Genomic DNA, 26,513 nt, shown 5'->3' with positions numbered 1-26,513 from the left:
TAGTCATAAAAATAAAGAAATAACTGCAATGACAATGCTCTTATTATAATTATTGCTAGCTTATTTAAGCAGGCTCAGTCATCTCTCACATAAATGTAGATTAGATCTTGGTAGGCCTCGCCGCTTTCTCACGCATATAAAATAAACACGACTCTATAGCCTACAAGCCTTGGCCCAATTACTACAGGCCAGCTAGGCTAAGCTAGCTTACCTTGTTGGGCCTTGGCTAAAAGGTGCCTAGTACTAGCTGTAAGCCTACTAACTAAAGCTATTCTGCCTAGGCACAGAGTCTAGATAATGGGTAGATCATAAATACATTAGTTTTTAGGTAGTTTGTATCACTGAAATCAAAAGAAATTTAAATTAAAAACTTAGTTTATGCTTACCATATTATTTTCTTTCGCCGTGTCGTCTGATTTTCTGTGGTGGTACGGCGGTTTCTGATTGGTCAGTAGTTCAGTAGGGCCTACTGTTTGATTTTCTTTCCTCCAGACATGTGACATATGACGCATGCGCACTCATGTTACAATGACGTCAACAAAGTAAAAACATTTAAAGGGTGACTCCGGGGTTGCACATTCACGTTACAATGACGTCAACACAGCAACATTTTTTAAAGGGCGACTCCGGAGTCTGCGAAAATGTTTAATGCATCTCTACTTGGCATTGTGTGGACACTCATCAGAAGTAACGCACACATATAATTTCTTCAAGTAAGACGGAAGGCCATCTGAATATAACATTGCCATTCAACCTAAAGCATACTACAGCAGTATGACATTAAATTTTGGAACATAACAACAGCTTTATTATATTATCTACCAGATTTAATTTCATAAGATCAAGCAGCGTCATAGCTTTAAACAACATTAATAGAATAAAAATAAGTTACTTAAGTGCTGTTTACATGTAAAACTTGAAAAATTAACGGTCCGACTTGATCACATAAAGAAAGCAGTTCAGTAAATGATGGTGATCATATATTATGGCTTAAATTAAACTCATCTTTGGCATCCTACAACAGGGGATTAGAATTATTCTTGCATTTTAATCCCTAGATATAAATAATCCTTAGATATAAATAATCTTTTGACATTAATAATCCTTACAGATCTTGCTTTGGGACTATAGATAAACCAATAATAATCCATGTACATAGAATAATAATTACATAATATCACACTTAAAAGGGAATACTATTTCAAATACACAAGTTTCTTTTTCATCAGAATTATCTACATACATGTACAGGTGTCTGTTGCCATAGTAATGACCTCCTGTCTAACAACAAATCAGGTAAAAAATCTTTTAAACAAACAAATTCTAAGAACATTTTTAACATTTCTGTACAAAGTATAATTACTTGACGACTCATTACAATATATCTAATTTGAATATCATAAATATGTAAATGTGGAATAACCACCTGTTAATATATACTGTACATGGAAATCATTACTACATTTAGTGTTATTAATTGAATAAATTAACTGATTTATTTTTCCCCATAGAAACAAAATGTGTCAAAATTATAGTCATAAAAACAGAAATGCCACCTGGAGATAAATATATGCAAATGTAGTTTGTGACACCTGGCAAGTGGGTGAATTAACAGGTGGTCACTAGTTGACTTGGTGTTTGTTACTCTTAGCAAAACAGTACAATCATTCTTTAAAATACAGTAATAGATTTACAATATTAATTCCACAGAATATAATAAATTAAAATGTTTTGAAGATTACCACAATGTGTTAGTTGATAAAATAGCTTATCAGTTCTTGAAAATCCAATATTTAATCGTATTATGCAATTTTTGATCCAAAATAAAGAAGTTTTTAAATGTAAATAGCTGCAGAAAACTTAGCTGTTTCTATCTTGGTAATCTTCAAAACGTTTAATTAATTAATTATGTAAATTAATATGTAAATAACTCATGTATTATGCAGTAACGTATAAAATCCACACACGCAAAATTATACTACAAAAAAATAAAGAAAATATCTAAAGCAAATTACATTAAAACAATTAAATATAAAATGAATTTAAAAAAGATTATAACTCAATAGATATAAAAATACTTAATTTTTACTTGTGGCTAATAATTGACATAAAATAAACAGAAATGATTTAACATAAGATTTAATAGACATTGATATAATAGAAAAACATATAAGCACAATCAACTTAAAGCTAATCAACTTTTTATATGACATATGGCATATATATATATACATACAGTCAATCACATAACAGCAACTAGTGCCAACCCATTTGATTTTTATACAGCTGTTTGATTTAGATGGGAGACAAAAACACCACAGGCTCAGTTCTAAGATACTCTAAACAGACTAAAGCTCTGTTTCACATTCAAAAAATGTGATGTGCCCAAATATGGGAGTGATATGATGTCATCGGGTCCATACATGGGCACATCACATTTTTTGGTCACATAAAGTTTGATAGTAAAATGTAGACAAAAATTGAAATGTGAGAAAATCGTGTATTTAATGTTTGTGTACTTAGCAGTACAACCCTTTCTTTTGGGACCCCCCAATTCAGAGACACCCTCTTAAAGGAAACACTCACACTGTGAAAAGAATATGTTTTTAACACTGTGGCCAACTCCTATTAAGGGGACACCCCTATTACTTCACTGTGTTGGATCCTGAAAGTTCATCTACTGTACACATATCTCAAACCACAACTATAAAACTTTATTCTTGACTTCAGAATTATACTGCCCTCTACTATATGTTTGTGATTAACAAAGCTTCTATTGTTTAATCTGTGGACCAATGAGTATCAAGTAAAAGACAAGAACAAGTAACGTTTTCTGCAGCTAAAAACTAAAATCTTGGATCATGCTTGCATCTAAAGCGCTCAATATTGGAAACAATTGCTGATAAGCTAACATAGGCCTACTAAATACAACATTTATCATACACAAAGCATTGACATATAGTAGATTAACACATCAATTTACCCATTGATACTCATTGGTCCAGAGAACATGTTGCTTACATTACATAACAAAACAGGGAGAAATCCAGAGGTAGCGCTAGGGTTGTGCGCTCCCACATTTTGACAGCTTAAATGACATTATGCACTACTTTTTGTATCTTTTTTTGACAGACTATCAATATCATGTTGATGCTCCCCTGGATATGCCCCTGCAACAAAGACTAAGAAGCAATTGTTGCGATAGCTCCTACAACAACCCCAAATAGTTGAGGTTAATAGCTGAAGGAGCTAAAACAACTCAGATATTTGCTTTGTGCTCAGTAGTCTTATGAGATACATAATACATCCGAAGAGGCTCAATGAACTGGTTGAAATAGATAAGAGTGAGCGAGTCACTCTTCCCTGGTTAAACTACACACTACTACATGTGGCAAAAATATAATTTATACACGGCACAAAAAGCTAAAAGTCTTTTAAGATGTACTGTTGTTTTTAAAAAACAAACAAATGTAAAATATAAAATTGAAAAAGTGGTTCATTAAAAATAATCATTCAAATCAAACATTAAACTTGTTCTGAATACTCATTTAAATTTGTTCCAATCAACAAAAATTGAATAAAAAAAAACTGAAAGAAAAACATAAATTTTTGGATATTTTTTATAGTAAACAGTTTTCAGGTGTAATGAAAAATAAAATGTTTATTTTTACAAGTTTACTTTTGTACAACAATCTTACAAAACTGTTTAATTATTTAAACACGCAAAAACACACTTAAAACATATCTACACTAATTTCAGTTACGGCCAAGTGAATTCAACTTGTTGAAATTTAGATCATAGTTAAATTTAATTCTATTTAAAATACACTTAAAACATATTTAAGTTTTCAATATATCACTATTGGTCAAAAACTCTCTCTCTCACCTCAATGGAATTAGAATATGAGAAATTAAATTTAAATAATTGAGGTAATATTATTATCACAATCCCTAGAAATTTAGTATAAAAAAGTTTGGGTTGCTGGGTGCAATGGGGAATACATATATTTAATTTCATCGTAAATAAAATAAATGTGGATATTTTGGAAACTTTTACATCCACAAAATGTTATGACAAATAATACTTTTTCAGGCTTTTGTAATAACATTCCCCTCATAGGTACAACAACTCTTTCACTAGAATTTACAATTTAAAACCTCACATTTTCTAAAATCTTTATTACAATGTAAATGAATTTGTCACTTATGATCTCACTAAAACTTCTCAATTTCTATTAACATTATAAAATACTTTAAAATGATCGTCGACACGGTTAAAATGGATAAAACATTTAATGTTAACTATACACTACATTATCTACTGTATAATACATTTTGAATACATACTGTTGTTGATATTGACAACAATCAAATGTGTGGTATTACACATAGTAAAAACATACAAACTACATTCTAATCTAAATCCATTAAATGGGGGAAAACCTGTAAAATTGCCTTATAAAAGTTAAAATATTTTTTTACTCCATAAGAAATTTCACATAAATCGCCTTCTAGTGTCTTCATGAGCTGCAAATTCTTAGGCCGATATTTTTTATCAGCCGTTAGTTTTGCACTATCACGTCTGCTTGCTTAGCCTATCCAAAGCTGTTTATCTTCAAACAATCTTGGCCTACGGTCATTATATTATGCTGAAATCAAGGTACATATGTTTCAATTGCACTATATCTAAGCACGACCGGGAACACCGTCCCATACTCTTTTGCATCCCGTTCCAATTTAATCTTACCTAGACGGTATCACAAACTCATATTCTCCACCTTAAGTATCATTAGCTATGTATAAGAAACGCCAATGATTTCTAAGCAAAAATAACTCACTTAACATATCTTTGGAAATAAAAACACTCAATGTTTTTTAAACACACAGAGAAAATAAAGATAAAAACATTATAATTTTTTCCTAGTTTTCTTCGGTGAAAGACGGGAATGTCAACGCATTTACAACGCAAATGTGCAAAATATCTTTATCGTTTTAAAATTTGTTTCACAATTAACTACACAAATGTGTTGTATGCTGCGTTGGACGATTCCTTATCGTTAGATCGCCGATTGTCACCATATTCGTTAATAAAGGATCCATCTTCGTTGAATTGATCGCCGCCACCTTCAGCATAGTCTGCAAGGCTATCGTCGTCACTCTCGTCATTTCCCGCACTCTCTAGGTTTTTTAAAGGATCCTTTTCTTCGCATGAATCACTGAAAAAAAACCGTTATTATTGATGATTTAGAAAAAGTTTGACAATATGTTTCTCCACTTCAACCTGTTAAAAATAAACTATCACCGAATATTTAAATTTGAATAATTAAAGGCTATTGAACATATCCAAATCAGCATCGAATTATGCCACAAAAATAAAATGGTACAATTTTCCAAAGTTTAAGGAAACAAGTATGCATAGAATACAGACAAGTTGTTAAAAGGGTTATTTACTGGACAAGTATTTTCATATTTATACATTATCTACTTTATGAATTTTTCAATATTAATAAGAAATCACTCCAAAACTTTAATAATAATTATTCCTTCATACAATCTTTAGTAATAATATTTATATAATTTCTCTTGTTGCAGCACATCAAAAAACAACTGTAATCCTCATACAGTTTATATCAATACATTATTAAATAAGTTTGGTAATAAAAGCTTTTTTCGTGCACAGACCTCCCTCAAACGCCTCGTTTTGTGACCCAGATGAACATAAAACATAGCAGTCATAAGTGATTCTAATTATACAATACAGTCAAACCTCCCAAAACTGAACCCCCAAATGTCATGATGTCTTGAAACTTTGAAATTCTTTTCATGTTAAATGCATCGTGAAAACTGAAATTTTGGGCAAGTGCAATGGTGTACAGACTTTGGGATAGCTGACTGTACTGCAGAAAATTTAACCCTTAAGTTCTGTTTACACTATCAAACTAGTTTGACAAAAAATGTGATGTGGCCAAATATGGTAGTGATATGACATCATCATGTTCATATATGGGCACATAACATTTTTTTGTCACATAAAGTTTGATAGTGTAGACAGAGGTTAACACATTTTTTTTTGGATGCAGAAAATATTGTGATGTCAGGCATAAAAAAAAAACATTAAAAACAAAAACAGCAAAGACACAACATAGAACCAAAATAAAAATGAAATGTTAATTAATAAAAAAATGTTCTGATATTTTAAAATTCATACCTTACACATAAAATTCTGATCTAAGTTAAGAGAATTAAAAGACTATCATTACCTATCAATTTATTATTACATAAATGTAACTATACCTGTACTTATTTTATTTGATTAAAATTGGATTAAACAAAAAAACTAAATTTAAAGGTCTGTAGCCTACTTCATGGTAGGATCAAAATTGCTGCAGCTCAGCAATTATTTTTTTTAGCATTTACATCTTTTTTATTTATTAAAAAAAAATTTTAATATTTTATTTATTTATTTTTTTTATTATTTTTTTTCATAAAATTTGGAAACCGTTTTTAAATTGTTTAATGAAGACAAACACAATTCTTCAATAAAATGATTCTTAGTACAGGAACAAAAATTATGCTTATAAAGCACTGTGCCCAACATTTATGCCCAAAAGGTTTTAACATTGAGCACAAAGGTGTTGCATGTATATACTGTATGTTGTTTTTCTTTCTTAACTTACTTCTTAACTGAACAGTGTGTATCTTTACCTTTTGTATAAATTTATTTTATATTGATATATTATTTTATCCTATGATGATGCCAAATAAATGAAATGAAAAAAAACCCCAATATTTTTATGCTTAATTATTTTCTTAGGTGTTTCCGTGAACTTACTCTGTTGGAGAATACTCAGTGAATCCATTCTGGTCTTTTAAAGGCGTTGCTTCTAAGTCCAATTGTCTTAATGCATCTTCCTTATCAGATACTGAAATTAATCACCAAAATTTGGGAAAAAAATAAAACGAGCAAAAGAAAAATTTAATTTGCAAGCATATTGAAAACTAAGGTGCGAAGCAATGGATATTTTTTAACAGAATATGATACATGTTAATATTTAATTTTGATAATGAGTTATAATGCATTTTATAGTCCATGCTTTGACAACATTGATCAAGGCTAACCATTACCATCTGAAAGTAACTCAATTTAATAAGAGTTGATACCTATTCCCTAGGAGTCGATACCTATTCCCTTGGGAGTCGATACCTATTCCAATGGAGTCGCTACCTGCCCATGGAGTTGATACCTATTCCCTTGGGAGTCGATACCTATACCCATAGAGTTGATACCTATTCCCTTCCTTGGAGTGGATACATATTCCCTTGGGAGTCGATACCTATACCCATAGAGTTGATACCTATTCCCTTGGGAGTTGATACCTATTCCCTTGGGAGTCGATACCTATACCCATAGAGTTGATACCTATTCCCTTCCTTGGAGTGGATACATATTCCCTTGGGAGTCGATACCTATTCCCTTGGAGTGGATACCTTCCCATGGAGTGGATACCTATTCCCTTGGAGTCAATACATATTCCATGGAGTCAATACCTATTCCCATAGAGTCGATACCTCTCCTTGGGAGTCAATACCTATTCCCTTGGGAATCAATACCTACGCCCATGGAGTTGATACCTCTTCCATTCCTTGGAGTGGATACCTTCCCATGGAGTTGATACCTATTCCCTTGGAGTGGATACCTATTCCCTTGGAGTCAATACCTATTCCTTTGGAGTCAATACCTATTCCCTTGGAGTCAATACCTATTCCCTTGGAGTCAATACCTATTCCCTTGGAGTCAATACCTATTCCCTTGGAGTCAATACCTATTCCCTTGGAGTCAATACCTATTCCCTTGGAGTCAATACCTATTCCCTTGGAGTCAATACCTATTCCCTTGGAGTCAATACCTATTCCCTTGGAGTCAATACCTATTCCCTTGGAGTCAATACCTATTCCCTTGGAGTCAATACCTATTCCTTAGGGTTGATCCCAGGCATGGGTTCTTTTTCAGGGTGCATAAAAAAGAGGTGTAAAATAGAGTGCATTATTAGTGTGTATACCATTTCAATTTTGTGGAAATTTAAGGTGCCCAAAAATAAAAGAATTAATTATATAATACATTGCAAGATTAGTTCTGTTCGATGTATATGGTCAAGTTTCCCATATAATAAGCACTTCATAAGCTCACATTCTACTACTTACCATTGTATTTGCCTCCCTTTTGACTCCTTATGAAGCATAGGAGTAGTAATACTAACACAAGGAGCAACACAATACAAATCATAGCTATTAACCACGGTTGAATTGTAGACCCAGTGTTTGTACTCTTGGCTAAAAAAGAAAAATATTTACATGTTTATTATAATTTTGTGATGATTTTTATACTGTATATAGATAAAACAATGTTAACATTTTAATTTGGAGTCAGTTTTATTCAGTACTATGTTATTTAAACATAATCAGTGCATATATTAGTTAATCATTTTTACAGTATAGTATTTATAGATGTGCAAAACTGAGTTTGAGTCAAATATGAAATCAACTTTCAAATTAATATATGTATTTTGTTTATGTCAGAATGAACTTTTTTAATCCAACTGAATTCTTCCGACGCAAATTATTTATCAAAAATTAAACAAATATTTTACTTATTTTATTTTATTCAATTTTCAGGCACAAACAACAACATATAATACATGACAACGGTGCAATACCCTGGCGATTGCCATGAGTGCTAATCACTATCGAATTGCCTTTCCATACGGCACAATTGGCTCTCCATACTTACCAACTCCACCTGTTTTGAATTCTATTTCTTTAATTGTGTAGCCCTCATCATTGACAGCTTTTATTATTCCTTTATATTTGGTGCCTGGATCCAAATCTACCAATTCAACACTTAATGGATTTTGAAAGGCTGATACTTCAATTGGTTTAGAATAATCACCATCATCATCTTGAAATTAAAAAAAAGTTTAAGATAGTTACGTTCCCCCTAAAAAAAACCCCCGGAAACAAAAATTATTTACCCGAAAAAATGTATAGCTGTCTGTTAGACAATGGTTTTTATTTAAAATTAACCTTTTTTTTTGTGAAATAAAAATTTTTTATGTTTTTTTTTTACATAAGTGAATAACTTTATTAAAACTGCAAAATGGCTTTTGGGGGACACTACATCTTTAATGTTATCTAGAGTTTCTAAAGTGTCTCTTGAAAATTCTTTCAGATTTGATTTATTTTGATACCATACATGATAAAAAACAACAAAAAATAGATAAAAACAAATAAAAAATGTAATAATTTTGTCTGGTACCTCAAAGGTGATTTACATCCTGAGGGATACACACTGTGTCTATAATAAATAGTTTAAAGCCCTGTTCGCACTAGACTATAAACAAGGTAAATTTAACCACTTTTCGCACTTGGATAGTTTCAAGCAAGTTTACAAAAATTGAACTCTGACATTAAAATCTATGGTAAACAGCTAACAAGGCTATTACAGTACTATACTCACCATCTGCCCTTTTGTAGCTTATCAGAAATGTTGATGCTGCTGGACCCTCTGTATTGGCTTTCCAAACCACAATAGCCTCATTGTCACTTGTGTTTATATCTATGGTGCCAGTGTTAAAAGTTGGCTCTAATAAGCAAAAGGAAACAAAACACATCGATTTTTAAATAATGCTATCAATCTGGGATATAAGACTATGAATGAAAATACATCAAAAAACCCTAAAAACGGCAACAGATTTAGCAAAAATATAAGTAATTGCACAAAACCGGAGAAAAAAGGGAGAGATCCTGTAAGGTGTATATCAAGGACAGTCCAGGGAGAAGTACATGGACCTCTCTTCGTTGTCTACTGTCCTGAAACGAAAGCTCACTATTATCTACCTGCAAATAAGGTACAACCTATAAAATAACATATTACAAGGTGTAAAGGTAATCCAATTGACAGTAGGAAATCCAATTCAAAGTTATCCTATAATAAAAAAAGTATTATATTATAACCTTATTAACACATATTTATGAATGTGACCCAACGAAACACTCCATCTGAAGGATGACATAATGCCTGTACAGTATTTTACTTGAGTTCTGTATACACTATCAAATTAGTTTGACAAAAAAAGTGTGATGTGCCCAAGTGTGGTAGTGATATCACATCATCATTTGCATATATGGGCACATCATATTTTTTTTATCACATAAAGTTTGATAGCGTAGACAGAGCTTTAAGATACAAACAAGATAACACAATCAAATTCGTGATTTCTCAAATGGCAGTGACAATTTTAAGTCATTTCCCCATTTTAAACCTCAAGTAAGATATGATAATAATAAACGATAATTACAATCATACTTACTTCCCTTCGGCCTCATCGTAAGCTCGCGTTTCGTCACCTCACCCGGAGCTGCATTTGTAAAGGCCTTTATATAGATTGCATATGTTTCACCTGGATCTAGGTTCTTTGCGACAAATTTGTAGGTATCAGCTGATAAAGTAACTGCAATATCTTCTCCAGCCACCTGTGCATTGACTATAACCGAAAAAAAAAATTACAAACAAAAATCATAAAAAGATAGAGAGAAAGTTGACTGGATGATGTAGTGTATACGAAAATTAATGGTTGTGAAAACTTGAATTTGCATATTGGTATTGAGCTAATTTGCATATTGGTATTGAGCTAATTTCGAATTTGCATATTTGTTTACAGGTTGTCGGTTCTTATATAATCATAACAATTAGAATGTTGTAGGATAATAAATAGAATAGCCATACAACAAGAACGGATGTGCTTAAATGCGAATATAAAATAAAAGACTTGGTATCGGACTACTGTTTTTATTTGCTACACAAGTAAAGTGGTCGAGCTGTTATGGCAGGGGTGCCGCAAACAATAGACATAAAATTAGCACTGATTCAAGACTCTCATCAACCAAGGTGGTAGAACAAAAACATCTCAGTTAGTTTCATCATTATGGACAAAGGAATAAGAAATGTTTAGTGGTAGTTTTAAGATTGTCATCTTCTATATCATCATAAACAAAATTTATTGATATAGTATTATCATGGCAATAAAATTGAAATATAACATTCTTACTTTTGTTATATACGATGTTGAAACCTCGAATCACACCGTTTGGTTTTAGTGGATCTGCCCAGGTAAGTTTCATTCTATCCGATAGCACAGTCACCATAAAATTTTGGACTTGACCAGGTGCTGATATATGCAAATGAGAAATATTATTATGCATTAATTAACAAATCACAAATGAGATATATATTCTAACAGATTAAATATACACAATATATATTGTAAGGGTTTATAAAGAGCTTCTGTGGTTTAGGCGCTCACCCTGTAATCGAGAGGTTACTGGTTTGAGATATCTATACAGATCTTGTACAGTACAACCTCTACTTTGGGATGCCCCCTAAATCAGGAGACACCCCTATTAAGGGAACACAATCATGTGAAACAAAACTGGGGTTAATATGTGTTACACTACAGCCAACCTCTATTGAGGGGATGCTTTTTGGGTGTTGAGGTATCCCCTCAATAGTTGTAGTATACTGAAATAAATCCATGTTGTTTACCTCCTTCAGTTGTAGTTGTGGAAACAGACGTACTAGAAGGACTTAGGCCCTTGCTATTCTCCACTCCGACAGTCACTTCATAATTTGTATTTGGCTTTAGGTCCCCAACCACACATGATGTTGGCTCATTAGGACAGGTAGTTGATGCTACTTGTATTAAGCCTTGTTTCACAAAGATCTACACAGAAAAAAAAAAGAAGTGAATTCTATTCATGGAGTTTGCCGTGATTTATAAACAAAATTGTGGTCTGTGTTGATTTTCAGTAGAAATGAATCTGTTGTATACCCACGCATGTGATTTGTAATCTATTACCAAATTGATGGCGGTATAAGTAAAGGCACAGCGTAATTATCCACACAATTTGTTAGTAAAAATGATCTTATACTCTGTCTACACTAACAAACTATTTTGACAAAAAAAAGTGTGATGTACCCAAATATGGTAGTGATATCGCCAAATATGGTAGTGATATGATATCATCCTGTCCATAAAAGGGCACATCGCATATTTTTGTCACATAAAGATAGAAGACAGAAAGAACAATTTATGTTGGGATCTATTTCGCAACTGTAAATCCAAATAATTATCATTTCCTGTTTGAACAGTTTATGTTTACCTTAGTTCTCAAAAGTTTTCCATTTTCTTTGTCCTTTGGAATAGCAGTCCAATTAACACGAATACTGGTTGGGTTCGGGTCAACAGTTACATCAGTGGGGGCTGCCCCGGGTTCTGGAGAAAAAAAGAACATAAAAACAACCATCACACTAAATCTGAGCAACTAAATTAGAATTTGAAAATAAGGTCTATAAATATAAACATGTAAACCGCACTGTCTTAATTTATTGTATTTTAAAAAAAAATTCTGCCTGAAAGGATCTGTGTAACTATGAAAGTGACGAGCTTCATGTCTAGTTATGTTTGTTAAGTGTCATTATAATCAATTGTGTGGTTTGATAAACAATGCTTTTGAGAGTCCACACCAACTGCTTCTTTGTCAGAAAATGTGAAAAACCGGTAGCACGATGTTACGCCGGCAGACGAGTTTAAAATACGGGAGTCTCCCACGAGTGTTGGCATGTATGTCGTCCATAGAGTAGATGCTACAGAGGGGATTTACTGGTATCTCCTCCTTCCCCCTTCTAGGCACGACAATACTTACTGGCTTCTCCTGAATGCCCAATCACCGGTTGCTCATCTTCCGGTCCCTTCCCTTGATCATTCACTGCTATGACCTTGATGTCAAATGACTCGTATGTTGTAGCGCCATCTACACTATATTCTGTTGTTGTGTAGTCATCGATGGTGACGTTCATCCAATCGTCTTGTCCTGTTCGACGCCACATCACAATGTACTTGAATCCACTAGCACCATGCTGCGATTGGTCCATTTGCTAAAAGAAGAATGCAACATAATATTATACTGCAAAGTACTATCACTAAGTTTACATGAAAATTAGGCTATTAGATTATTACTATTTTTAAAATTTATTATTTCATATTTCAAACGCATCCAATAGTATTAGTGAATCAACAATTACAGGATGGACAAACTATTTTATAATTTAAGATTATAAACAATCATGCTAATTATCACTTGAGGCTTAGGGAGTGGAGTTGAAAGAGTCATGAATTACAACCCTGGCACTTTGGTCAGGATTGAAGCCTGTATCTTGGGATTGGAAGGCAAGCAAGTTAATCACCAAGCTACAGCTCCACTACACTATAATGTGATGAGAGATCCATTCTAAGCCTAGCCTACAGTATAACCCATCCTAAAGTACAGATCGTTGGGAAATGAGGGAGGGGTACCTGTCCTATATTGTTGAAGGTGGTGAGACGGTCCCTTCACTTTTCAACAGCAAGGGCCTATTATTGTGTGGTACGAGTGTCAGAAACTCTCCTTTGGGACACCCCTATTCAGGGGACATGCCCAGTAAAGGGAAACTATGGCCATCCCCTATGCAGTGGACACTCCTATTAAGGGGACACTTGTTGGGTTCCAAACGTGACACCTTGTTGTAAATGTAACTTACATCCCATGTTATTGTCATAGTATCTGTTGACTGTCCACTACCAGCCACGTTCTGAGGGTTTGTTCGTGGTGGACCAGACGGAGTATCAACCGTACTGCTAGCATCGACAAAATCTGACGTGCCAATGTCGTTTACAGCAGCCATGCGAAAGCTGTACGTATTTCCAGGATTGACATCCACCTTTGCAGTGAGGTGGTTACTCTCTGGTCTCTTGACCTCCGTCCACTCGCTATCAAATGCTGTTCTAGCTTGAATGATGAATCCAGTGATTCGTGAGTTGTGTTCAGGACCGGCCTCCCATTCAAGGTTCGCCTTATTTTTGTTTCTTGTGTCCAAAATGGCATCCACGCTTGTCAGGGGACCAGGTCTTGCTGTTGACAAAATGCATTTAATAATAAATTATAAATATGAATTATTGTAATACTTGAGGACAAAGTACATTTGGGACACCCCATATAGAGGACACCCTATTATTGTAATTAATACTCGAACCTCTATTAAGAGACACTTCTATTAAAGAGACACCTCTACTAAAGATACACGTATAGTAGGAGGCACCTCTATTAAAGGGACACTCTTATTAAGGGGAAACTCCAATTAAGGGGGACTTTTTCATGAAACAAACAAGGAGTTGATGTTTATCACTATGACCAACTCCTAATCAGGGGACACCCATATTAAGGGTATACTCTGCCCAAGTCCTAAATGTGTCCCCTTAATAGAGGTTCTAAATTATCTTAATTTAAACGCAAACCTTGAACGGTGATGAGTGCTGTTGCTCTATCCTCATCCAGATCAGTAGATGCAATGCAAGTATACGTTCCGGTGTTGGCTAGCGCCGCATTTGTCAGGGTGAAACTGTTACCCTGAGCTACCTCTACACCTTGGTCGTCTTCCCATGTGTACACTAATGATGCATCACTGTATGCGTTAGCTCGACAGTTCAACGTTACAGAATTACCTTCTTCTACATTACTAGGTGATGGAGGTTGTGTAATAACGGTATTCTCTGTTGAAAATAAAAAATGATTTAAAAGCCCAGTGCATTGCATTTATTGTCTAAAGCTCTGTCTACACTCAAACAAAAAAATGTTATATGCCCATATATGGACATGATGATGTCATATCACTACTATATATGGGCATATCATTACCATATCAAAATAGTTTGATAGTGTAGACGACAGAGCTTTACATTGATTAATAAACTGAAAGAAACTTACGGAGAACAGTCAGGGAACCCATTACATCATCGTTTCCGAAATCGTTTTCAACATAACATGAGTACTCTCCAGCGTCGCCCGCTATTGAAACCGTACGAACAGTCAGCATACTGTTTTCATCACCAGTTGTAATAGAATATTTAGTATCAGGTACAATCTGAATTTAAAAGAAATAAAAGGGTACAAAATGACTGGAATTGTACTTACTGTAGTTAAAATTACAATTGAACCATGTCTACCCAAGGGGTGAGGTTGGTGGTAATGGGGTGTCAATTGAACCATGTCCACCCAAGGGGTGAGGTTGGTGGTAATGGGGTGTCAATTGAACCATGTCCACCCAAGGGGTGAGGTTGGTGGTAATGGGGTGTCAACATTATCAAAATTGTACTGGGAAAGTTTTAAAAAATACAATTGAACCACCCATGGGATGCAGGTAGTAATAAAGTATCAAAATGAAGAGAATTGTACTGTTTTTTAAACTACATTTTAAAACCGCCCCAGAGTGAGTTACCCAGTTTGGAGAGGGTATATTTGCTAGTAGTTCTGTAAAGTCTATAGGTGTACTTTTGGACCAAAATCCAGGGATTTGCTTTGAGAAAATGTAATCACTTTGAAACCACCAGTTTTCCAGATACAGATTCCTTTATATTTACAATATGATTATTTACACTGTATTATTAAATTAGTTCCATTCAAACATGAACATTACTTTTAAAATATTTTAATTACTCTCAATATCATGAAAAGGGCAGGAAATTATTAATAAATACATTTTAGTTTATGTATATTGTTAGACTGAAATGAAATACATTCCTTCAGTATATGACAGTGTTATCCTTTCGGGGTATTATATAAGAGTTTTATAAATAGTAACTGTTAATAGCCAATCATTGAAACAATGTCCCAATGGAAAATACTGTAAGCAAAGCCATATGGACGAATGCCTAGTATGATGTAAACTTGGTTAATTGCTTATTAGGTTGATAAACCTCTATGGGATCACATAGATATTCATATGCTACTGTGTTAAATATCTACATGATGGCAAATTTAACCAAGGGTAGTCGGCGATCATAGGGGAATAGAGGCGATCATAGGGGAATAGAGGCGATCATAGGGGAATAGAGGCGATCATAGGGGAATAGAGGCGATCATAGGGGAATAGAGGCGATCATAGGGGAATAGAGGCGATCATAGGGGGTAGGGTAGAGGCAATCATAGCGGGTAGAGGCGATCATAGGGGGTAGGGTAGAGGCAATCATAGTGGGTAGAGGTGATCATAGGGGGGTAGAAGCGATCATAGGAGGGTAGAAGCGATCATAGGGGGTTGAGGCGATCCTAGGGGATAGAGACCATCATAGGGGGGTAGAGGCCATCATAAGGGGGTAGAGGCCATCATAAGGGGGTAGAGGCCATCATAAGGGGTAGAGGTATCATAGGGGAGTAGATGCAATCATAAGGGGTAGAGGTAATCATAGGGGAGTTGAGGAGATCGTAAGGGAGTAGAGGCAATCATAGGGGGTTAGAGGTGATCATAGGGGGTTAGAAGTGATCATAGGGGGTTAGAGGCAATCATAGGGGGGTAGATACGATCATAGGGGGGTAGATATGATCATAGGGGAGTAGAGGCGATCGTAGGGGAATAGAGGCAATCATAGAAGGTTAGAGGTGATCATAGGGGGTTAGAGGTGATCATAGGGGGTTAGAGGCGATCATGGGTAAAGAAACATCCTACTACAATTTACTACTTAGCCCTCCTTTATTCAGGAGACATCCCAATTAATACAGGGGCACTTTCCTAAAAGGCAATAATGTATGCTTTAACACTATGGCCAACAATCCTAATAAGACAACACTTTGTTGGGCCCAAAGGTGTCCCCTTAATATATAAAATGTAAAGACAGATAATTTAAGCAATTCCATATTTTTAATACAACCTATACCAGTAACGCAAAATATATATTTGAAACATGCCAACAACTCTTCCTCCTCCCTTCCCAGGTTGTTTAGGCTAAGACTGTTCATGAAAATACTACTAATGTACTATGCTAGTGATATATTTCCCTTATCTTACAAGAAATATCACCTTAATAGAGGTGTCTTCTAAATAGCGGTGTCCCAGTCGGGACACACTAATCTTTAGTAGTAGTATTCATGAATATTCATGATCTGCAGATATGGTGCCCATGTAGCGTTGTAGCCCTGCATCACCTCAACATTTTCATGCAATCCGAAGACTAACCTAAATTACTTTCCTATCGATTTTGATAATCAATGTGCTTTTGTGTAAGCTGACCCTTTAACCTTAAGTAGCTGACTTACTAATACAGTAGAACCCCTATTAAGGGTACACCTTCAGGACCCAACAAAGTGGTTCCTTAATAAGGGTGTCCCCTCAATAGGGGTTTGCTGTAGTGTCAAAGCATATATTGACCCTTGTTCATTTCACATGATAACATCTCCTGAATAGCAGCGTCCCAAAGGAGAGGCTCTACTGTATAGCATAAAGCATGCATGCGTCTTGTTGTAAAATAACAATTTTAATTGTACTTTCCAAGCTAGTGACCTTTTCTCCCTGTAGTAATTTATACTGCATTTATTTTCTCCATGCATAAACAAATTTGATAGACAATTGTCTAGCATATAGTAGACATGATTATCAATGTCATAGTTCATGCACATGATGTGTGTGGGTATGTCTGCGTGCATGTAACACATGGCAAGTGCAGCACATGTCACACGTTAATGTCACATGAATGAACCTTACCTGGTCTGCTGTTAGATTGAATATTGATACCCCCTGAAATATTAGAATATCTCACTTAAGCCTTGACATACAGGGGTCATCCTTAAGGTTTTTTTTAACTGCTCTATTGGGCCAGTAGATAAGTTTTTCTACTGGCCCAAATTCAATTTTACTGGCCGTCAACTTTTTTAACACAAACCTTGTATTAAATATGTTTTAAATAGCTCAATATTTTCTGTGAAAAATTTAAAAGTTTAATTTCATGGGTTTTTCTGGCCATTTCCCAGTGAACCTGTATCACATTTAGCACGGACATATCTCATGTAAAAGGAGTATCCCCTGAATAGTGATGTGCCCTGAATAGTGATGTGCCCTGAATAGTGATGTGCCCTGAATAGTGATGTGCCCTGAATAGTGATGTCCCCTGAATAGTGATGTCCCCTGAATAGTGATGTTCCCTGAATAGTGATGTGCCCTGAATAGTGATGTCCCCTGAATAGTGATGTGCCCTGAATAGTGATGTGCCCTGAATAGTGATGTGCCCTGAATAGTGATGTGCCCTGAATAGTGATGTGCCCTGAATAGTTATGTGCCCTGAATAGTGATGTGCCCTGAATAGTGATGTTCCCTGAATAGTGATGTCCCCTGAATAGTGATGTCCCCTGAATAGTGATGTCCCCTGAATAGTGATGTCACCTGAATAGTGATGTCACCTGAATAGTGATGTTCCCCTGAATAGTGATGTCCCATGAATAGTGATGTCCCAATGGGGGTGGGTGTAAGTTGTACTGTAAAGAATTTGCGCCAAATTAGCTTACTTTAGTGTTTTTGTATTTCCATGTGACAATTGGAGGTGGTTTACCAATAAACTGGCAGGTGAAGTTGGCATCCTTTCCCTCTACCATACGCACACTTGCTGGACCTTCTACAATTTCAGCTCGAACGACTTTGAAACAAAAAGACAACCATCCATTAGCAAAAGCTATTTTTGTTTATATTTAACTTTTGTGTATAGAATATGTATATACATTTTGAATTATTGTAACAGTAACACAGACTTCCCAACTTGGAAAAAATGAAATATTGAGAAGTTTTATGAAAGCATGTCCAAACTATAAAGGGTGCTATACTATTTTGAAAAATATATCAAAACATATAGGGTGCTTTTAAAAATATAAAGGATTGACATTTATAATAGTAAACATGGGTAATGTGCTTATGGACTTATATTAGTATGTTTTCTATTCTCTTTCTATATCTAGAGTAGTAGAAATTATAACTATTGTGGAATTTATTTGTTTATCTAAAATATCGGGAGATATTGCATTTTTTAGGAAATGAGATGGTGGCCTGGTAACAAGATAATTTACAGGATGATCGTAAAATCAAAACTGCGTTGCGTTCCTGTTGATATTGAATAAATACAAACTAAAATTTGTCGCAGAAAAGGCTTGAACAATATGCAAATAAATTCGATAGTAAAAAATTGGATTATGGATACTCACAGACAACCTTGAACGTAGCTTGGTCGATGTATATTCCGTAATCATTCATTATCATGCACTGAAATACGGCTGAATCATCTTTAGTAATGTTTATCACTGATAATGTTTTGCCATCGACAGAATGAAAGTCTTTTTTTGCTGCAATATCCATATGAAATAAATAATAAAATAATGTTTTTAATCAAAAGAATAAGGCAATTAGAAAGTAATTATTAACTATTGCGTGAGGTGGAAGAGGTGGAGCCGAGTTAAAAATAGAGCAGTCAATTTTTCATCGAATGAAATATTCTCTCCATTCAACACACCTACTTTTTTCACACTTTGTTTCATACAATCTCACTTATATTTCTTAGTTTCCTGGACTTCCTGTATTATCAGTCTTGAGGACGATCAATGGACATTAATCAGAACGTCATAAACTCAACAGTTCTTAGCAGAACTAAATAATGTGGTGTACCGCAAACTTCAAATTAAATCATGCTATAGTATACAAATGGGTAGTGTGCGTTCATGAGCTGTACTTACGTTTGACTCCATTAACCATCCATTGAAAGGTCGGTTCTGGTACGCCCTTCGGGTCACAAGTAAACACTGCGGTCTCACGTGGGTATGATTCAGTGTCAACCATTGGAACACCTACATATGGTGCCGCTATAGAAACAAATATTTATGTTTATAACAAGCATAACCACTACAGTATTTCATGAGTTAAAAAATTGACTGTTTTTTGAGGTGGAAGAGGTGGAGCCGAGTTAAAAATAGAGCAGTCAATTTTTCATCAAATGAAATATTCTCTCCATTCAACACACCTACTTTTATTCAATTTATTCATCATTGACTAACTAGGCCAGAAAGCTAAGCCATTCAACGTGACTGGACTGGACGTGGAGGAAAAAAGTAGACAATAAGCTGATTTTCAAAAGCTATTGGCAAACAACTTCGCGTGGCAAAAATTGTAAAAATGTTTATAAAAATTAGGTAGGGCTAATTCTAAATGACATGTGATGCATAATTAACTAATTAAATTGCAAGAATAAAAGCTGGTGTGTTAAAATGTAATTTATTAATATTATTTCTCCTCAGTTGAGGAAATTCAGTTTAGGCCCGCTACGGACCTACGGTGGTAGAAGATTTTTGTTCAGGCCTTATAAAAGCATACCTACCTTGCACAACGACTTCTGTCTGGGCGCGTACACTGCCCTGACTGTTTTCTGCAGTGCATCGATACGTCCCAGCGTCACTAAAATCAACATCAGCTATCTCTAGAATAGGTTTATTGGTTTCACTTGGCTTTATGGTGCCTCCTATCTTTTCCCATCTAATTGTGGGTGTTGGACTATAAGATGAAACACAAATAAAATTGTTACGATGAAAATAAAAACAAGACATGGTCCGGATCGGTTACTTTTAAAGATGTATTTCCCCATTCCCCACCCCCAAAAAATTAAGGTTAAATAGTTAAAACTTACTATCCTTGTGCAATGCACTGAATTTTAAGCTTTGTTTTCCTCATTCCAATTGTTGTTGGCTGTGGTTTGTAGACAATAACTGGTCTACGCTCGGCTACTTCTGTTGGATTTTCTGTAAATATCGATGTAGAAACCAATGTTAAAAGTAGTTAGTTATAAATAGGTTACATCTTAAGTCCATGGACATGATGATGTCATATAAATACAATATTTGGGCATATCACTACCATATTTGGGCATATCACTACCATATTTAATAGGCACATCACACTTTTTTGGTCAAACTAGTTTGATAGTGTAAACAGGGAACAAAAATTGGATATTGGAAGACTTTATATTAGCGTGCCCAAACCATATATTTAGATAGAGGGTGTTAATTTATATACTCTCTGGCATCAACATACAGAAGAATAACATATTCTGACATTTGTATTGTGGAAAATATCTAACACAGGTTAGATGCTATAATGCTCTTACCGCCAAATCCAATAGAAATTTCCTCGCTATAGAATGTCTGTCCAAGAACCGGGTTCTTTACAAAGCACTTATACGTTCCAGCATCTTCGCTCACAAGGTTAGAGATATACAGATTACCGGTCTGATCCATCTGAAGCCGGTCATTGTATTGTACAGTTTCTTCACCAACTTTCCATGACATGATTAAAGCTGGGTTGGACTGAAGTGGTTGGCAGTTCAACATTAAATATTCATTTAACTGTTTGTCTTCCCTTCGATTGGCAACCTTACCGTATGTGCCAATATCTGTAAGATAATAATCAGGTATTTAGTTAGGTACAGTAGAACCTCTATTAAGGGGACATCTTCTGGACCAAAAACAAAATGTCGCCATTATAACTGTGTCCCCTGCAAAGAGTTGGCCGTAGTGTTAAAACATACTTCCTCATGTTTGTTTAACAGGAAAGTGTCCTCTTGATAAAGGTGTCTTTTTGAATAGGGGTTGGCTGTGTTAAAACATATATAATTCCTCTATGTTTTTTAATTTTAATAACATTGGAATCCACCCTCTAGCCAATCTAGTTTATAAACTCTTTGATATTACTATAATCTTACATGCTTGTGTTACGTTGACATATTGAGACAGTGCTCTCCCCAGTCTGTTCTCTGCTTCACAATGATAGTTTCCGGTCACACTCTCGTCTACAACCAATATTTGTAAATAATAACCAATACCATCATCTTTCCCAGTTTTGTACTTTGGACCATCTCGTATATACTCAGTATCCTCATTGAAGTACCAACTTACCTCACTGTTTAGAAAAAAATAGTCCAATTATTTTTCTATTACAAACAGTACAACCCCTATTACACCTCCGGGACTGTGTTTCCATAGGGTGTACCTTGAATAGTAGTTGGCCATAGTGTTAAAACATATATTATCCCTTGTCTGTTTAATTGGAAAGTGTCGCCTTATTATGGGTGTCCCCTGAATAGGGGTGGGCACAAAGGGGGTGGGATTATACCAGGATTGCATTAACAATGAATTATCAAAGTCTTGTGCCCAAATTTATCGTGTTGTTTTGTCGGTATTGTGTAGCAGGGAATATTCTGGCTGTTGCAGTCATTTTGCCTGCACAAGTTTTTCAGATCGGAAATGGAATAGGAGTGTTATCAGAGCTGTGCTTTCGTGTCAGAAAGGAACATAGCCCTCCCCTCAGTCCTCCTTTGAAATTTGATATTCCGTCATGTTTCCTACCTTACTTGTCCTTTTACTACACACCAGATCTTTGATACCACACCTTGTTGGTTGCGGCTATCTAACACATATGACCTTGAATCGTCAAGGTCGAAATCAAAGCCTTCCTTTGCTATTTTTAAGCCTGTGATGTCTGGTGGATCACCTGGATGTTAACAAGAAAAGGTAACAATTAGAATATAAATTGCACTACACCTGTAAATATGCAAATTAGCTTGAAAAGGCATCAATGATATGCAAATTCTTTTTGGAACACACATTTATGATTTTGCAGCAAGCTGTTGTACTTTTCTTGGCAGTTTTTTTTTTTTAGAGAATCAATGGGATAGCTACCTGGAACCGGAGTATGTCACCATTGTATCAACCAATACTGTATTTAAACTTAAACTTTAAACTAGCATAGCTAGTTATAGTACATTTGCTAAAGTATGGTAGTCTTTAATCTACAGAATGCATAATCCATATTAAAAAAACCTATCTTTGGACGATGTATATAATATTGAACATGTAATACATGCCATTAAACGGCACTGATCAGTACACCGGGGTAACCTCTCATTTTGCAAAAGATGATTCTTTAAGATGCACACAAGCCACATGTGTACAATGAACCTCTAGTTTTAAGTCCTTATCCAAGAAGACTTGTTCTACCATAAGACCATGGCAGAGAAGAGGCTTTAACATGTGGCTATTGATGAATTATGGTGGGGTGCCCCTGCCCACTCAACTTGACTATCTTATATATATATAAACGACTGTAGTAGTAGTAGTTTTTTATTTTAAATAAAATAATAAACATTTATATGCTAATAATAAAGTAATCAATATATCCAATCAATCATCAAACTTAATATATATTTCTAGTAAAGATAAATAAAAATAATGATTTTGTTTTGTGAATTTATTCATTCCTTCAATAAATCAAATGCATTCAATAATTGTTATAAAAATATTGTTAATAACTAGTAAGTATAGCATACAAGTTGAAATTCAGGCTATATTGTACGGTCTGTTAAAAGTTATACTAACTACACTAGTGCATTCCAAATGCAATTAAAACCATTCGCATCCAAAATCGTTTCAGACATCAATCAAATTCTACATTTGAGTATCAGATTAGGACTAAAAAAACACATTAAACACGCATTATTGGGACAATAGTGTAGGGACGAGACATTAAAGTTACATAATCTATAACTATGGCTACTTTATAACCACTAAATTCCCCTTCAAATTGAGTCCATTTTTTTCTATGCTTTTAAATCTTTAGTGTATTTTATTGTACTACTGTATATCATTGACTGCCATTTAAGAATACAATTATTGTTTGACCAAGTATAGTTCCAAGAGCATGAACCTTGGCAAGTGACAATTTGGGGTTCAGAAACATCAAAACCTATAGGCTGGGTTAAAGACAGTGGGTCTCCCCGCACAGTACATTAGGTTCTCGACTTCTGTAACAAAGGTTAACCTTTAATGAGGGACCAATTATCCATCATGTCAAAAGAGTCTGAAGCACGAGGGCATATTCAATACAATTTTTAATTAGAACCTATCACCTTTGTTGTAGTGTACCACATGCATACCAGAGGAAATATTCATTCATTGAAGTAAATTGAATTAAAGAAAATAACAGAAACATTACACAACAGACAATAATACGGCAAAGAGAAAATCCAGAATAATCCTTTTCAGTAATATTTCTCAACGTCCAGGAAGAAGAAGGCAAATAGATTTCTTACAATTGAACATAAAAAATGTAAAATTTTCAGTCGTGCTTGACTGATTGGGGCGACTGTAAAATAACATAAAATAAATAAATAATCTACCATCAAAACCAATTTAGATGAAATCCTTTGGGCCGACAACGCGCTGACATTTAAAGAGCAACAATAGATAAAAACAGTCCGTTGATTATATCAACATTTTGTTTTCTTCAATATATCTATGTATGTCATTGATGATTGAGTTCATGTATTATCTCTCTAGAGACGTCAAGTGTTGATAACCATTTTTTTTTTATTCATGTAAAATCTAAAATAAATTGAATTTATATTACATCTTTCCACAAATATTGTTTTTCTTTTTTAACTGCATTCAAATTTTAGATGTGTGCCTGTTGCATAAAAAATTGTTTTATGGAAATACTTTTCATATTATATTTTAAAAATGTTTCTATATTAGATAACATTTTAGAGGCTACAAATAATGTATAATCTTCGAGAGAAAAACTTATTTTAAAAGATATTAATAATAGTAATACAGTAGGTAGTTATCTCTACATTGGGACATACACCTCTGTTCGGGGACACTCTTTAAATGAAGGGTTCGACTGTACAGGCAAAATCTCTTATTTTTTAAAGATATTTAAATATAAAACATAATTTCCTCATTTGGGATACCTCTATTCAGGGGACAATTAACAATATCCCAGTAAAGTTCAACAGACTTTTATTTATTTTTAGAACTTAAAATAAGTAGTTTAAATAGCAGTTTGAATGGCCTTTATTGTAACATTTAATTAACTGGTCGATATTTTATAAGCAAACCGGACATTTAATTATCTAATCTAACCAATAGCATCATTCCAAAATTACCAAGCAGATTAAAAATTAGAAGACATTAAACTTTAACTTAAACAAACATAAACACACTCAAACATGAAGCAGTAATACTACCACATTCATTCTTTCTAAACAAATATTTTAAAACATTTTTTTTTACAATTTGAAATCTACTAGGGACAGGGGAAAACTATCTAGAATACTAAACACAAAGCAAGACACTAACTCTTATCTTATCATTATTAATTATCATATTACATAATGATTAATTCTATGAAAATGAATTGAACTGATTATGCAGTGTTCTCCCGAAGCAGGTTTTAAAATATAAAACAACTATACTTAATTCTTCAGATGCAAATTAATTAAAGTCATTATACATATAGCAATACCATTTATAAAATCTATAGCTAAAGTGGGAGAATCAAGGATTTAAACACAAAACATGTAAATATCCTAAAAACTAATTATACATATAATGCAACAATGTAGCTAGATAGTGAGCATCCCATCACAAGTAAGTATGTTATTATCAGTATCCTCATTCCTCTAATAGTTAAACTTTCAAGACTATTATAATATTATCATAATCTTATAAATAATAAACCTTAATATTTTTACTTACCAAAAAAAGATATCGTCAAGTTTTTTTTTCATATAACAGAAATAATAACAAAAGTAAAATGTAAACATAAATTAATGACTAAACAATTTCAGATTAATATCATCTAAACATTTTCATTATAAATTTCTTTTGTCTTTAGAATTTATGATTAAAAATCATAGGTGTGTGATGACATGTTCCACGCCCTCATTTCCATGCCCCTCGTTTCCACACAATTCAATAGTTCCTTTTCTCTTTAGGAAGTATTTCTTTACTTAACTTTACAACAATATTCAATTCCTTCTAAAATCTAACATGCTTTTTAAAATTTAAAACCACATGAAGCTGAGGTAAACAAATAACACAATTCTGTAGCGTAACCACCTGCTAATTTAAATTATTAGAATTTAAATATTAGTCTAGGAAATCTACGGTAGCATTTTACCTGGTCTTTCCAATGTGACTATAGAAAAGAATGTTCAAAGAAAAGTAGAAAAGAAAATAAATTAAAGAAATGAAATTAATTATAAGAGAAAATAAATATCGAGATTTAAAAGAGCAAAATAAAAAATCATTTAAAGTAACACAATTTTAAAGAAACAAAATTAATATAATTAATAATAATATCAAATATTTCTCATTGAATTAAACCACGTAACAGTAATAATAAACATGCGAAAGTGAGAATAAATCTATGTTTATTGGTGATTTTAATAATAAGGTTTAGAGGTAAGTCAAATGCAACATGCAAATGAGCTGTATATTTAATTTGCATATTATTATAGTAGTATAGTGAGATTTTACAAATAATCATCATAGAATATTATATAAAAACTAATTTACTTAAAGTGTAGAGGCCGCAAAGTGCAATCCCTATTAATATTATTATTTTCCAAATTTGATGTTGTCTAGTCACGGTTAAATGTTCATTTAATAAGGTTTGCGAGGGCGTCTGTGCGTAACTACCGCATGCATTTGATGCATGTGCAAATAATAAAGACTTAATTTTTTATACAATTAAGCTGCACAGTATAGCATAGGATTTGCTATGTTGA

At 34.0% G+C, this 26,513-nt stretch overlaps 1 protein-coding gene across 1 annotated transcript in view; it reads right to left on the bottom strand.

Annotated features, from left to right (window-relative positions):
- Positions 1 to 1,034: 1,034 nt before the first annotated feature.
- The window catches only part of LOC144855400 (neuronal cell adhesion molecule-like), a 58,949-nt gene continuing 33,470 nt past the window's right edge, over positions 1,035 to 26,513 (bottom strand). Inside the window, exons 4-24 of the mRNA XM_078713248.1 lie at positions 22,291 to 22,435; positions 21,648 to 21,844; positions 21,054 to 21,338; positions 20,577 to 20,688; positions 20,271 to 20,443; positions 19,633 to 19,758; positions 19,108 to 19,245; positions 18,421 to 18,548; positions 14,857 to 15,013; positions 14,388 to 14,642; positions 13,634 to 14,004; positions 12,760 to 12,991; positions 12,217 to 12,329; positions 11,600 to 11,777; positions 11,106 to 11,225; positions 10,368 to 10,541; positions 9,515 to 9,640; positions 8,789 to 8,956; positions 8,203 to 8,331; positions 6,833 to 6,923; positions 1,035 to 5,216 (exon numbers count right to left, since the gene is read on the bottom strand). Coding sequence (XP_078569374.1) covers positions 5,015 to 5,216; positions 6,833 to 6,923; positions 8,203 to 8,331; positions 8,789 to 8,956; positions 9,515 to 9,640; positions 10,368 to 10,541; positions 11,106 to 11,225; positions 11,600 to 11,777; positions 12,217 to 12,329; positions 12,760 to 12,991; positions 13,634 to 14,004; positions 14,388 to 14,642; positions 14,857 to 15,013; positions 18,421 to 18,548; positions 19,108 to 19,245; positions 19,633 to 19,758; positions 20,271 to 20,443; positions 20,577 to 20,688; positions 21,054 to 21,338; positions 21,648 to 21,844; positions 22,291 to 22,435 — 3,620 coding nt within the window. The 3' untranslated portion in view covers positions 1,035 to 5,014. The remainder of the gene's footprint in view (positions 5,217 to 6,832; positions 6,924 to 8,202; positions 8,332 to 8,788; positions 8,957 to 9,514; positions 9,641 to 10,367; positions 10,542 to 11,105; positions 11,226 to 11,599; positions 11,778 to 12,216; positions 12,330 to 12,759; positions 12,992 to 13,633; positions 14,005 to 14,387; positions 14,643 to 14,856; positions 15,014 to 18,420; positions 18,549 to 19,107; positions 19,246 to 19,632; positions 19,759 to 20,270; positions 20,444 to 20,576; positions 20,689 to 21,053; positions 21,339 to 21,647; positions 21,845 to 22,290; positions 22,436 to 26,513) is intronic.

Source organism: Antedon bifida, chromosome 11 (assembly GCF_963402885.1).
Source record: "Antedon bifida chromosome 11, ecAntBifi1.1, whole genome shotgun sequence".
In the NCBI taxonomy this organism is placed as follows: Eukaryota; Metazoa; Echinodermata; class Crinoidea; order Comatulida; family Antedonidae; genus Antedon; species Antedon bifida.
Note: the sequence above shows the minus strand (reverse complement) of the source record. Positions and strands in the feature narration are given on the sequence as shown.